At 39.3% G+C, this 16,108-nt stretch overlaps 1 protein-coding gene across 1 annotated transcript in view; it reads right to left on the reverse strand.

Annotated features, from left to right (window-relative positions):
- The window catches only part of CSMD1 (CUB and Sushi multiple domains 1), a 2,270,760-nt gene that overhangs the window by 895,369 nt on the left and 1,359,283 nt on the right, over positions 1-16,108 (reverse strand). Inside the window, exon 7 of the mRNA XM_090033387.1 lies at positions 11,360-11,437. Coding sequence (XP_089889513.1) covers positions 11,360-11,437 — 78 coding nt within the window. The remainder of the gene's footprint in view (positions 1-11,359; positions 11,438-16,108) is intronic.

The raw sequence follows: 16,108 nt of genomic DNA on the forward strand, positions 1-16,108 counted from the left end.
CAGACATGAAAGCAAGAATTCACTTAATGAATTGTGATCTTGTAATCATACCTGCTGGTATGACAGCTCAACTACAAGTACTGGATGTCATAGTGAATAAGCTCTTTAAGGATCATTTATAACGTCAGTACTTGAACTGGCTTTTGGCAGGGAACCATGTGCTTTCAACTGGTTGGAAGATTAAGAAACCAGCCATAGCACAGCTTTGCCGATGTATTCTTACTTTTTGGGGCAATATATCTTCACAATCCATTATTAAAGTCTTCAGGAAGTGCTCTATATCAAATGCCATGAATGGAATGGAGGATAATGTGTTGTGGGAAAAGGAGTAAGAACATGAGAACAGTGAAGAGAGTGAAGAGTATGAGAGTGAGAATGCATAGGAAAGTGACCAGTCCGAAATTGTAGGATCTAAGAAATAAGTAGCACTCATCAGGTTCTGGACAGAACCTAATATAGATTAAGTTAATGTTTTAGTTGAATTGAAGCTAATGTTGAACTCATGACTTACTTGTATTGCTCCAGTTTTTGTTAGTAGGTCTGTTTATAAAACTAATACCAATTTTTTTTTTTTTGGTGTGGAATCCAATTATTGGAGGATCATCTTAAATTCAGGGTCATCTTAGATTCAAGTAAATACAGTAGATGGACAACCTCCTAAGTCTGTGAAGCAGCTCGATCCAATAATAGTTAGGAGATCTAATCTCACACGGCATATCTATATGTGCACATTTACTGCACAATAACCAAAAATTACTGCATAGCACAGGCATGTGTCTACATGTGCACACCTGTACTGCAAAGTAAATATGGTGACTTACTCTATCTTGAGCATAAATTTGATACCTGTATCATTTGGGTCCCAAATCAGTCCACACACACAGTGTTACTGCACTTTAATGCCTGCACGTGTAGATGCTGGCCTAAAAACCACTTATTGAGCAGTAACTTACTGTGCAGTAAATTTAATGCACAGTAAATGCAGCTGTAGATGCACCCTGAAAGTAGTAGAGTAAGTGGATTCAAATGTTTCTACATGGTGCCACAGTTTCAACCTAGTGAGTTCAAATGTTTCAAGAAAGAGCTGAAATACTCTTCCAATTTAGGCTATAAACCTGATGGTTAGGGCATTCTCTGGGGATGTAAGAAAGCATGGTTTTAAATCCTTTTGACTGAGGGAAGTATACCCAAATCGTGTGCATCCTGTGCAATCACATAGCACATGACCCCTCTTCCTCCAGTGCCTGCCTTTCAAAGAAGAAACACCAAACCCTGTTCCATTCTGTAAAAGAACATTTGTTGGCATATAAACCAAGGATCTCAAATGCAAAATGGCACCAGCTTTCACTAAGATAACTAAACTCCTGTTATAGAGTTATAGATGTGAATTCATACACATATTTGTACTTAATGTTTCCTATGGTTTAGATTTAAGTAATTTTCCTTAATCTGCAGGTTTCTAAATCATTTAAGTCTTGCAAGTCATTGGGAATCTTCAGGTCTAACTCTGAATTGCAAGTTGGGCCTAGGCAACTGGAAATTAGGCACTGTTGCACCTCATCTGGAACATGTAAGTCTTTTTACTTTATCTTGAATGCATATCGCACGTGAACTTATATTGTATCTGATGTCTCCCTTGAGTAGTCTTCACACATATTATTCTTAACACAGTATATGCTTTTTTTTAAAAAAAGGCAGTGGATTATATAAAATTATTGAAAAATAATCTGCAGTAGTCCGTTAGGTGCTTCATCATATCTTAGTTCTTTTATAATGCAAACAATTAAGACATTGTATTGATTTCTTTCATGGATAGTTAGGAAATATGTTGCCCTTTGGTTTACCTCTTACCTTTGGAGTCACCTCTAATGGGGTGATTCCAAACAAAGAAAAAGAAAAAAATATTATACATCATCCATGAACACATACACTTTATTTTCCAAGAAAGCTCATGAAACTCAAGATACAGGTGTATTAAATTAGAAAACTCTGACACATTGCTTTTCATAGTGATAGAAATTAGAATTGGCTTCTGGATGACAAATTTTCACTGCAGCGGAACAAAAAAACGCTGGGTACCTTTTGTGTGTAAGACACAATACAACAAAAAGCAGTTCCTCACACACATTCTTGGGTTGTCTTTCTGTGGCTTCTTCTGCTATATTTTTTAGTAATCCTGGATTGCAAGCTATAGTCTCACCTAGGCCTTTAAAAGGATAATAAGCTAATAACAGACCTCATCATAGTAATTCTGTAAATTTCACAGTCTCATTCTAAATGGGAGCAAGCTCATCATATATTATAGATTACAGTGGGGGAAACAAAGTAACATAACCATCTATTTGGTCTGAAGCTAGAGACAGAGTCAATATTACTTATCAGTTAGGGCTATTTAAAGATATACCATTTGGAGATCTAAAAACAGTATGTTCTTCATTGAATGAAATTTGTTATAAGAAGTCTCTCTCGAATGAGAGTTTAAGTTCAGGTGCATTGTACCCCATTCTTTTCTATGGACGAGGTTCCTCAAGTTATTCTTTCTCGATCAATACAGTAATGAGACTCATGGGAGCACTGTATAGCAGGGAGGCCCAGGCTGCCCACATGGCAGGCATGACTGGGAAAGAGGTAGGCAGGATTCCCATGCTGTGTGCGTGGTAGTGGCAGGCAGCATACTGGGCTGCCCAAGTGGCGAGCAGTTCTTGGTCCGGTGCCCATACCTCATGTGCCTCTGGGACTGCAGCTTGTGTGTCATGTGGCCCTTTACTGCCTGGAAGCTGGACAACCTGGTCTAAATGATAGAGAAGAATGGGGCTTGTGGCATGAGAACAGCAACTGCCAATGGAGGAATTTCTGCTAAAGGGGAATTTCTGATCATTTTCTTTTTTCATTTGTTTTGCTTCATTTTTCAGCTGAAAGATTTGCTTAGTAGCAACAGTAGGATAATGATGATAATGAGTTTCAATTTTTTGCTAAGAAACCAGCATTTCTGGTGGGGAAAAATATTCTTACTAGCACTGCAATCAGCTATTCAAGGAAAATTCTGCCAAAAGCCCAACAGGACAAACAGGATCGGACTTCAATTCATCACAGCTGGCATTCCAACTGAATTTTATTATGTCCTTTGCTTTTCTATAAAGACAACAAGGATTAGCCTCTGTAGCAGTTAAGCAGGGCCATGTAGAAGAGACTTTACCCAAGCAATATGCTCACCCTGCAGTACTACTTCAAGGTATATTGTCAAGTTCCATAGTTCAGTATGACCTCTCAAGCTTTTTTTTTCAGTTCTAGAAGTCAGTCACCTATGCTCACTAAAATATTTTTTTCTGAAAAGCATAAGCCTAAAAGAATTTATCTGTCAATATATTTGCTTTACTTTACACCTTTCAGGGCTTAATTTTGAAAATTAAGAGAAAACTGTATGTAAAGTAAAATTTCTTGCATCACTATATGTCATCAGTGAGGTGACAAGGGTAGTTAGCCAATAAATGGAATTTTAAAGAATTTTACTTAAAAATTTATATTAATAGATAGCGTAGAGTTCAGCTAAACAACAGGTTGTGAGTCACTGTGGTTTTGATGTTCAAAATAAAGAATTCATTTCAATTTAGCCTACAAAAGAGATGCTCAATTTAGATAATTAATAATGCTCCATAACTGTGTATGAAAACTATTTAATAGAAATTTCAACTCCCTGTCTGAATTACTATTCATCCTATCCATCTATAATTCAAATTACATCTCATTTTACATATTTTAATAAGTAATTTCTTCTGGTTATTTTAGAAATTATATATGCAAATGACATATTATATAATTAATGATGCACCTTGTTTTGCTTCCAGTTATAAGTGATTTTTTTCCCCACAAATATATTCAGACAGCAGTTCTCTTCTCAGAAAGATTTTTACATAGCATTTCAAGAGATATTTCAGTTCCTGCCGTGATGGAGGCTTATTTAGAAACAGCAAGTATAATTTACTAACCTGATTTATGAAGCAATTTATATAATCTAGTAAAATAGCTTTGTATAATATTATTACACAGGGACATGTAACTTTGTTGAGAAAACTAAAATCTTTAACACTTGGGCAACTCTGTATTATTACATTTTATGAGTGAACAAAGTAGATAAGGATAATTATCCCTCTTGCTTTATTAAAGCTTTATGCAACTGTTAGAGGTTAATGCTTTAGTTATTTCCCCCACTGTCAAATATTACTCTATAGTAAAATCAATGCCACACAGAAAAATGAGGAATGGAGACATTAATCCTTCATTAGACAAACAGTAAGTGATATAATAGAATGTTACATTATGTGCATCTCAGCATCTGAATACATATAGCAAAAATGTTCCTAGGTTAAGGTTTTGTTCCCAGAAACAATTATTCATGTAGGTAAACTTTACTCATATAAATGATTCAATTAATATATCAGATTAATAATAGACATGTTTTCAGCATCAGCTCCTTTTTCTGTAGCTCATGAATGCTAGTGATACATTAATATTGCTCTAGATTTCTTTCATGGGAAATGATCTCAGCGACTGAGTGCACAGCATATGTTCAGTATTTCGGGAAAAAGGGCATTCTGAAATAAAATGAGATATTTACAGACTCTCTATGCTTAGAATCTTAATTATTTAAGCCTATTGTTTTCCTGACATTGTAATTAATCCATCAATAAGTCATGGGGTGTTTCTATGCTCATTTACAGAAAAGCCTGATTTAACATCAGTTTAAAAAAATGTTTTCCTTCAAAAGCTTTGGGATTTGAAACTATGGAAAACATCTTTCATGACTGCCTGGAGAGTTTAGGATTATGTATGGCCATTTGGGGATTTAGGATTGTGTGTACCCAGACCCATATTGAGAAATTGAGTTCCTTTGGGTTATGATTTAGTGAAGTACAATACAGCATGACCACACAAATGCCCCTTCCCCACCTCAATTACACCCAAATTTTTAAACATATTGACAACTCATTCCCACTGACTCAATACTTTTAAGGATCTGGGCCTCAATTTCATACCTTGTATTTCTGAAAAAGGTATTAGACAAAGATTCTATTGTACTTCTGAGAATCTATATTTCATATGACCTATCAAGAAACGAGCACACTAGACTCACTGATACAATAAATGTCTAGGATATGTTAGTAGTGAACCACAAAAGAACTGTCACTACTTGTTTTCCTCCATAATATTGCAATGCATTATGAAGACTGAAAGAGATGACAGTTTTCAAAATGAGGTAGAACTTATTGTCATAGGAGATCCTTGGGTTTGGACTTATGCACACACACATTTGTAAATGGTATGAGGAGGCAGAACTGTATTACGTTGGTGGCTTTTTGTTACAAACAGGTAACTGCATCTGGTGACTGAAATAGTGACCTCCAGGGCAACAGAAAACTGATCAACAGAGCATCAGACTTCAGCAAACAAGCCCCCTTAGGCTTTTACAAGAGCTCAGAAACACTACTGTTCAACTCAAGATGAAAATCAAGCCAGAGGCCTGCCAACATGTTTTAGATTTTGCTTCATTTGGCTTAACTGAAAGTGAGACCAGTCAAGGAAACAGGTAGACTTATGTTATTTTTGTTTCTTTATTGTTTTTAACTTAGCACTTGCTCAGAAAGACCGACAAGAAGAGCTTTACAAAAGGAAAACCTGCTTGCTAGGTAAGAAGGTATTTCATAGCTGTAGGATCACTTAATTTCATCTTTACATTGCTTCCTTTAATTTATTAGTAGTGACAGGACTGTCACAACAACTCTCCTTTAAACAGTTTCATGTACTTCATCTTTTAAAAAAAATATTAATAGTATTTTTCTATCACACTCTATACAACAATCCCAAGGCATATTATAAATACTGGGAAGGATATATTTTTCTAGTTCAATCACTGTCTAGATCAGCTCTGTATACAGCAAAAGCAAATAATTTAATACATTTATTATTTTTGTAAGGAAAATTTAGCAACCTTTCCTTGCAAGATTTTTCTGCATGGTTCTACTAGAGATTGGCATTTATCTTGCCACAGAAAAAAAATGTCTTTACACCTATTGGATCTTCAAAGACCCATGCAGTAACTTTGTAGTCCACTTTCTGACTACCCCTCAATTACCCCCAGCTTGCAACACATGGGGACAATTCAGTAAAACATTAATATGGCTGGAAAATTACTAACTTACTAAATTATTAAAGTCAGAAAAAAGATCCATTCCTTCCTCCCCAGATTTGTCCAATTCCACTCCCCACTCTGAGCATGGACGGAGTATAGTCCTCTATTGTCCCCACAAATATTAAATATGTATTAGTTGTAAAATAATACATCTCAAACATAGGGTATGTCTACACTACAGATTCCAAAACAGCATTATAGATATTTGAGCTAGCTTGGGTACTCTGTAAATTTAGGGCCTTGTTGCATCTTACACTGTGAACCACATACATGTCGATCAATGTTAGTGCTAGTTTGGGTTAGGGACAGACATTACACATAAACCTATTTAAGTGATCAGAAATTGGTTTAAACCTGTAACAGAACATAATTTCAGTGCACATAAACCAGTTTCAAAATGTCTAAAACTGGTTTAAGATAAACCTGGTTGAATGTAGTATCTGACTTAGCTGATTTGGGTCAAGCCAACTAATGCAGTGTCTGTCCCAGAACCCTTCCTGGTTTAAGTTAAACCAGAGTCCCCCAGCATCCCAGACGCATTGCAGCCCTGGGCTGGGCTGGGCTGGGCAGGGGTCTCTGCTCCAGAGAACAGAGCTGGTCCAGACCCCCTGCTCCCTAGCTGGAGCTCTAGTGGAGACTGCAGGGACAGCAAGGTTTGCCTGGTTTCCCCCTGCCCCACCTCACCATTGCTGTTTAAGCAGGGATCCCCACTTCCTCCCATCTCCCACAGTATGGACTCTAGCCATACAGACCCTTGGCTAGCTAATGCTGAGAGGTGTCTGTGTGCGTGTGTCTGTAATTCCACCAGGCTTCCTTGCCTGTCAGGTTTGCAGACAGTAGGAAGAAGCAGGGAGGGGGAGATTGAAAAGCTCAGTATCAGCAACAAATGCATGCATGCCCTGCACAGCCCCACTTTACCACAGAATGCTAGCTGGGGGCTGGGGGCTGGCAACAGTCCCACCTGTTGAGCAGCAAGTGGGGAAAAGCCTGGAGTGGTGCAGGCAGGGTGGGTATTAAATGGCTCCCTAATCAGAGCCTTCTGCCAGGACCTGGCCATGCCCGCACCCCAACTCAGCACTGTCGAATGGAAGGGAGGGCTGCTCTAGCACCTCCCAGCTTCTAGCCTGAGTGACTGCAGGCATGTAGCTGCATTTCCTCAGACCAGAGGGAATGCCTGCACAGTTGCAAACTGATTCAACCTAGGCAGGTTAGACTAACCTGAAAAGATTGAATCAATTTGGTCTCAGGCTTTTTGAATGTCTGTCCCTAGCCCTGGTGTTTGAAGCAGTTACATCCTTAGTCTAGAAACCTTCTCTACCTGTCCCCTACCTGCACAGCTGTCATTTGCCACAGAGAGACGTATGTGAGCAGATGCAGGACTAGGAACTATATCTATGAGTTACCACTAAAGGGCTGATGAACCAGGACAGGCTCTATGGGCAGGGGTATGAGAGATCATGGGATACGGGAGAACTTCAGCTTGGCCAGCACATCTGTGGCGAGTGGACTTAATGGAACAGGAACTGGGTAGTGCAGCTCAGAGATAATCCTGCCCTGGAGTGGCATAACTTTGAGCTGCATAACAAGTGTTTAAAATTACTTTAAGGTGTTAATATGCAGATAATTCAGGAGCTAAGAGCTACAGGAGTCACTCAAAATTACCATGTAATAAGGTCCTCATACTGTAATTTTGGGTGTATCCTAGAGCTCTTAACACCTGGATTGTCCTCACATTAACACGTGAAACTTGTTTTAAGTGCTCATTATGCAGCTCACTTATACCACTCTAGAGCAGGATTCTCTCTGATATATGTTATCAGGCTCATGTTGCACCACTCTAGGCTGTGCTTTAGTGTAAACATCCCACCCTCCCCTTCCATTTCCTTGCTGGCCTAGATTAGGCCCACTGCCTTCTTCCTCCCACCTGCCTCACTATCCCAGATCCCTACCACTGTCCTCCATCTACTTGTAGCTTCCTGGCTGTCTTTCAAAGGAGCAAACAGGGAAGAGTTAATTGCTTTCCTGGCTGCTGCTGCTTTCTGGGTGGGCTCAGTTCCCAAAAGAGGAGCAGCCCAGCAGCAACAGCTAACCCTTCCATGCCTGTTCCCCTAAGACAGACAGCTGGACAGCTACAAATAGGCAGTGTGGGAAGAAGGCATTCTGGGGATGGGAGGGACAGGGGAAGCCTCAGGGGGACAAGGGGATAGCCCAGAATGGGAGATGGGGGGTATTCTTACCTTTCATTACTCCAGGCCCCTGCTGGCCTGAATGTGACTTCTTCAAACTTGAGTTAGCACTAACACTGATCATAATTTGTGCAGCTCACAGTGTAACGTGTAACAAGGCCCTCATTGCTATTTAGGGTAAATGAACCCCCACAGAGTTCATGCTAAAACTTGTCTTCCCTCAATATTTGAGATATCTTCTAAACTGCAGTGTAGCTCTGATTTAACCTGACAGACTGCAAAAAGTACCCTAAACTTCAGTTTCACAAGCTGTTCTATATGGGCTAACCTGCACACCTGTGTAACAACTTCACCCTAACTGAATAGGACTATCCTAGCAGAAGAATTAGGAGGATGGTATCTTTTTTACCACAGTACATCAGTACGAACCAAAAGCATATTGACAGCAAAGCAGGTATATGTAATATACTATATAGATCGAGACACACTATCACAGAAACCATTATATGCTTATATGTACTGGACTCCATTGTATTTAGACTGCAAATCATTATTTACCCTTACAAAACTATTTTTCTACCTTATAAACTCAGAGTAGAATCCTTATTACTGTGATAGCGTACCATTGAAAAGCAAGTCTACAAAGAAAACAATATTAATTCAGTTCTTTGAGAAGCTGTTGTTGATTTTAGATAAATAGCATGAAACATGCATTTTGTAGGATTCCACTGAACTAGACAGCTTTCGTAAGTCACCTGCAGTGGACTTTTCTTAAGTCTTAGCTTTCTGTAAGTTGTTGATGAAAAATACTAAACAATGTCTCCTTGGCAGAATTTCTGGACAGCAATTTAACTCATAAATGGGTACAGGTGCAAAAATGTCAATTTCTTCTTCAAAAGAGGTGGAATTTCACTTGCTCATTGTGAAGGGAAAAAGGTGTAAAGTAATATAAAGTAAGGTAAAAATGGCTATTCAAAAAAATGCAAAATCAGACAACTGTTAGGATCCATTTCTTTCTTTCCCCCACTAAAATAAATAAATAAAACCAACCAAGCCATATCATAAAGATGAGATTTTTAAAGATTTATATTAAAGTAGTAAAGTAGTAATGTAGTAAAAACAGGAAGTCAGTAGTTATTTGGTAATAGTATTTTAATAGTCCTTAACTTTCATAAAAAAGGATCATCAAAATAGCGTCTCTTACAATAGCAAAGTGAAGTGAATGAGATACAATTGTTGTTATACCAGTTTTGTAGTATCATTCAGCCCACCAGCTGGCAATTCATTCCTCAATACTTATCTATTATTTATATAGATAAAAGGCCTTTCCTAATCTGTTCTATAGCTGGGACAAAAATAAAACAGATTAAAAGTGACACACAGAGTGCAAATATTCAGTGAAATATTAGTCCCTATTAACAAACTATCTTTTTACTAATGGAAGTGCCCAATTTTTAGTAGCCATATAGGTTTAACAAAATAGTATTTTAATGGTAGTAAAAATGAAGCATGAGAGAAGCAGAAGTGTTATTTAAAGATTAGTGAATAAAATTTTACCCCACTGCATAGTAAATAATAAAGAAAGGGGCAGGGGAGAGAAAAAAATCATTACTACTGAATCAGCAGCAGCATTTTGTTTGGGAATTAGCCACTCTGGCTTCAACAGCTGAGTAACTCAGCATGTGCTATCAATTCATCTAAACGTGTAACAACAAATCAATACGGAATCTGTAAAGTCATTTGTTTTTTAAGTTGACATAGCAAAAATCATTGCCTTAAAATAGCTCTCTTTTTTCCCTAACTGTGAGCCTAGGGATTATTCATGCATACTAAACTCTGTGGGAGAAATGTAAGGTACTTCAGTAATAGTAGCAATTTTAAGAAATAGTACACACTTTTAAGTATTTCGTTTTAAAAATATTTTTAGTGAAACATCTGAGTGAACTAAAATGAAAAACCTGATAATCTTTTGATGAATTTCAAGGGACTTTTATTCATCACTTATATTCAAAATTGTATTATGTTAACTCACCCATTTAGTAAGCCTTTAGTACAGACAACATGTCATGTTTGATGCAGTATTGAAGAGGACATGCCTTTGTTTTCATGGACCATTTAGCATTGTGTCGATTTATACAAGCAAAGTATAGGTAAGTACTTAAAACAGGTGAGTAAAATTACCTAAGAGAACACAGATTGTTTCTCCCTTCCCCAAAGGACTCAACACTATTATGGAAGTCATTGATTTGAAAAACAAACAAAATTAAAAATAAAAAAACCCTCAACTTGAATGAAGATTTAAGCGAATGTTCAGTACTACAAAAACACAACTAACTAGCCACAGAGGTGATAAATTGTGTATTTAGGTACTGCCTAATTCTTTTCTGTTCAAGAAAACTGGAAAACATCACAAAAGAAGGGAATGAAATAACCATAACTGTTCTCTCCTATGTAGAGAGAAGTAGTTAACCATGTTAGTCCAAAGTCAGAAAAGAATAAAGTCTCTGCCATTCATTATATTTAGGACATGATTAACAAGTTAATCACACCTTAAGCTGTAACGAACTACAGTTAAAGCAATTAATGGTGTCATAAAACAAGGTTTAAGCCACAAAGTAATTCCACAAGTAATGTCTAAGAATTTTGTGGTTGGTTCTTGTCACAACATTAATTGAACGTGAAGCTTGTGATCCTTTGGCTGGGAGAACCCTCACATGGGCACACATGGGTGCCCCGGCAGCTGGGAGTCTCCTCAGCTGATGGGCTCCCAGCTGCAGAAGCTTGCTACTTGCTGCTGCACAAGCAGCCTGGCATCCCAGGCTCCTCCTGCACTGGCAATAAGGCATGATGGGATCGGATGCTTGATCGCATAAGCAGACCTCCTCCCACGCCATATCTCTATCTCCTTATTCATACTTTTAATGGAAATGGAACACACAAACACACACACACACTCATTACAAAGATAGCAACGAAGCCAACTTACAGACAGAATTTTTGTGATTACTGTCTTTGCTGGGCAGCATTTTGACTCCTCTTGACTTCAATTCAATTGCTTTTTTCACTGCAAAAATCAAGCAAACAAGACAAGTTTATTGAGACACATAGTAAAGACATACTTGTACCCAATCCAAAACATACGTAATAAAAAGGGATAAAAAGGAATACCAAAATCCTACAAAAAATGGATTTTATTCTATTTTCCCCTCATAACCCAATTTACTTCTTTCCCTGAAATAACAATAACTTAATAACTATATATCAGAAGGCAGTTAAGATCTTTACTAGCAAATATTTGCCATAATAATATTTTGATTTCCAATCAGAATGTGTATGTATCACAAAAATCAAACAAAATAAAAATCTGGCTCAATAATATTCTAATGAATTCTTTTTGCTACTGTAAATGATGAAAATGTAAACATTTTTCAAATCCTTCTTCTAATTTTTGTTGGACAAAGAACTTCCAAAAACATGCATCTTAATCTCACATATTAATTTTTAAGGTACTCAGAACTTGGACTGAAAGCTCTTAAATATTATATGTTTTACAAAATGACATGGGGGTCATAATAATAAATCATTTACAGAATTTAAAAAATAAATCACTTTTCCTCCTAAGTCCCCTTTATTTAAAGGGAGAATCAGATGTGAAAGATGAATATGCAGCAAATCTACAAAATTTAAAATGGTATGTAGCAGTCCTACAAAAACAACAGCTTAATAAAAAGCTTAGGCCTCTCAATGTCACAATGGTGAAAACACCTCCAGGAATGTCATGTGGAAAACTAACACCAGTAATCAGAGAACAATACTTGTTTTACATTCAAACTTTCCCCACAGAGATTAGGGAAAGTTTATACTGTCATCATAAACACAAACATATAAATACAAACAAAGTTAAATAGCTTTTAAAAAAACACCACATGTATTCACACAAAAGAAATGTATGCAAATAAAAAACATTGCATTCAATTTTGACAATAGATAGAATGAACAAAATCTACATTTGTTAGTACATGCACATAAGTATATATAAATATTATAACAGACACAAGGGTAGGATCCACATGCTGGCATCTGTTTAAATGACCCATTTCAAGAGAATGAATATATATTATCTGCATCTCTACTGCTCTTTTTTATCAAAATATTGCAGCTGTTTCTTAAGGACTAATATTTTGTGTTCACTTGCTACAGGAGGCACAGCCACATATGCTGTGAAATACTTGGAAATATAAAAGCACGTATTTATAACTGGCAAAATGTATGTTAAAACTCATTAAAGGAAAGTGAAATGTCACTTTAGTTAATTGTCTGCAATTGGTGGGTAGTGCATCTTCTGAAGATGCTACCTATATTCTTCTCAAAGGGTTCTGCCAGGAAAAAAAATGCATATGCTGAACATAACATTTACAGGGAAACAGAAAAAAAGGAATGAGCTGACATTCTGGAAAGCAAGTTTGAAGGCATCTGGAAATAGACCATTTTTAAATTTCATTTACATTCAACATTTTATTTAAATTCTTAAAATAAAGAATACGATAGCAATGTGTATCTCAGAGGCACAGAGATGGGTATTATCGAGTTCATCATTGAAATATTTATCTCTGAATCTGGAGTCAGATTCAAAAAAGTATTCAGGCACCTAAAGCAATTGAATACCCTTTTAAAGATGGTTTCTAGCTCCTAGAGCAGAATACATGGCCTGTACTTCAGCACCTGGGCTCCCTGGACAGTGAATGGGGACAGTTAGGAGTCTCAGTGGCATTCATGGCAGCTCGAATGCAGAGTTTGGAGCCACCTGTTATCCAATAGAAAATACTGAAATCTACCCCCTTTTCAGGTTTTCAGCACAGATGACAATTCTCAGCTATGAACCCTCTTCTGGCTTCAGTTTTCCTTTAATAAGGTAAGAACCACCTTTCCTTAGAAAAAGGGGGGAATGGTGAGGATGCTGTTATGAACACTAGATCAGTTGTTTAAAGTGCTCACTCAGAATCTGGGATATTTGGGGTATATGCCCATCAAAGGACAGCAGAGGGCTTAAAACCACATCTCCCACAGAAAAGTCTCCAAGCCATTTATATTGCTTTAGGGAGAGAGGAATACTCTTCGTACCTATCACATACCTACTAGATTGAATGACTCGGGAGATTAAGGAGACATCTTGTTTGAGTTTTTAGATCAGATAAGATTTTTATTTGTACCCAAGAAATTTTATTTGTAAAATCTTGGGCAGCAGTAAATTAGGTGGGGGGATTTCATGATCAGACTTTCCTTTAGGCACCTTACTCTGCCTATGCAGTACTAAATCCATCTGTGTATACAGATAATTAACGTCATTTTGTTTTCTTTGTGGAATTACAAAACAAAGGATGTGTCTACATGAGGCACTTTACTGCACAGAAGACTAATCTGGGCACTAAAGCATAACTGTTTTTTTACACACAGCATCTACTGCAGATTAAAATAGACTAATGTTCAGTTTTCTGCTACCTGTAAATACTGCATACTAGCTAACGTGGAGTAGTGCACAGTTACATAGTTGCTCCCAATCAGCTCAGGCAGCAGAGGACGTGAGACCTGTCCCTTTCCCTGGGCAGCTGCCTGCTTCCCAGCCCCTGCTCCAACCAGCCCATTAGAGAAGGGACTGGGACAATGTCCCCTGCCCACAGCAGGCAACTGCTGGCCCTGGCTCCCAGATCAAGGCCAGAGTTGGGACATTGTCCTCTGTCCCCAGCAGCTGCCTGTTGCTGGGGCTGACTCTGCCTCAGATCTGAGGTAGGGACAATGTCCCTTGCCACCATAACAAGCAGACCCTGGGCTCCAGCTCTGAGATCAGAGCCAGTCCTGGCCAGAGCTCCAATCTTAGAGTCTGAGAGATCTGAGTGAGGAATTGGTAGCTGCCTGGGGCAGGGGTGCAGGGTGGGAGGCAGCTGCCATGGAGGCAGGACAGCTCCCCCCACCCTGTGGAGCACAGGCCTGACCCTGATGCCCCCTCCCAGCCTGGGCTGATACCTGGGGGAGCCTAGCACTCCCCCTGGCTACCATATGGTAACAGAGCATGGAAGGGGTATCCCTGCATTGAACTGCTCCCATCAGCTGTATACACATGTAGTGTTTGACTCCAGAGGGACAACTAGCCGTGATGTACCTTGTGCCACTGCTACTTGTCCCCAGAGAACACCTGTGCCAAGCACCCTCTGGCATGTGGCAAGTTATCCCAGGGGCACTAGGGGAGGCTGGAGCCAGCACTAGCCTGGCTCCAGCAGCCTTATCTGGGGTCCTAAGGACCTCCTTGGGCTGCACCAATGGCGATTCTGCTATGCGGGCCTAGCTGACAGCCACAGTGCAGCTCTGGGTGATCCAGCTCTGATACTGAGAGGCACGTACTGCCCATGCATGCAGTGCTCTGCATTTTTTCTCTGCAGGTTTTTTCCTCCATGGGATACCCAGAGGTAAAAACAAAAAACAAAAAAACCTCGGTGCTGCTCCCTTGCAGCACAGAGAACAACTGAACATGAAGTATGTGGTACTGCAGACTTGTCTGCGCCACCATATACTGCACAGCTGCACTCATCTAGATGTGGCCATCAAGAGCAAATTTGCTCCTGATGGGCACACATGTTGATGTGCTCTCAGGGAAAACTTACTGTGTAGTATTTTACTGTAAAGTATGCTTTTTGTGCATTAATTGCACATGTAGATGCATCCAAAGTCTCTTAAAAGTGTACATCATGCAGTATTTAAAAAATAACTGTCAGGCAATAACAACAGGTCCCAGAGTACTAAGGGCCACTGTTTAAGTTATCAGGTCTAATCTCCTAGAGAAAAAAAACAAATAACCAAACCTCCTCTGCATTTCCCTTAAGTTGTGCACTTCCCTTAAATTATCTACTCCCTGCTTATATCTCTGCCCAGTTTTCCAAACCACACCACCAGCAAAACATTGTGCTATGTGATTGTTCTTGTCATTAGTAATATTTTCCTAATTTCAAAGCTAATTTGTCATTTAATGGTAGAACAGAGCAATGGGCTTTCATTAATAATTTCCAGTACATAGCCGAATTAAGAATAGACCCACCTGAAGGAATAGGAAAGGCTGCCCTGCAGACGGACAGAGTGCAAAGAGACAGAGTTTGTCCCAGTAGGAACACTGTATGCCTGACAGTGAGTGAAGCTGTTTTGGTGGTAGCCCTCTTGGAAGCGGGAGACGTTATGTAACCCCAGCAGGGTTGGAATTAGCATTAGCAAAAGCCCGGGAAGAACCCGGGCCGGGGACTGGCTGAAAGGCTTGATAGAAAGAGGTGAGTAGTTTTCCCAGGGAGGAGAACAAAGAAGAGAGAGGGGGTGAAAGACAGACCTGGGAAAGGGTCTCCCCATGGCTGTCTCCCCCAAAAGCCCCTGGCAGAGCCCTGCAGAAGTAGCAGTGAAAGGCTGCACCACTGAGAGTGCTACACTGTGTCTGTTCTCTCCCACTTCCTCTTAGAGTGGAGCTGCCTGTGAGGAGACTCTGAGTCTGGCAAGACCCTCCTGCAAGACCCTGTGTGACTGGGTAAGCACAGCAGGGGAGGGGGACTCAGGGCCAGAGACTGCTAGATATTGCCCTGTTGTTTCCCTGTGATGACACTGGGGAGGAGCAGGCTCAGGATGCTGGAAAGAGCTTTGGCCCATGGGTAACTGTTGCCACCTTAGTCGGGGGGGGGGCACATGCACCCCTCATGGCCAATCT

Source organism: Crocodylus siamensis, chromosome 1, assembly GCF_052110815.1.
Source record: "Crocodylus siamensis isolate JL-2025a chromosome 1, ASM5211081v1, whole genome shotgun sequence".
Taxonomy (NCBI): domain Eukaryota; kingdom Metazoa; phylum Chordata; order Crocodylia; family Crocodylidae; genus Crocodylus; species Crocodylus siamensis.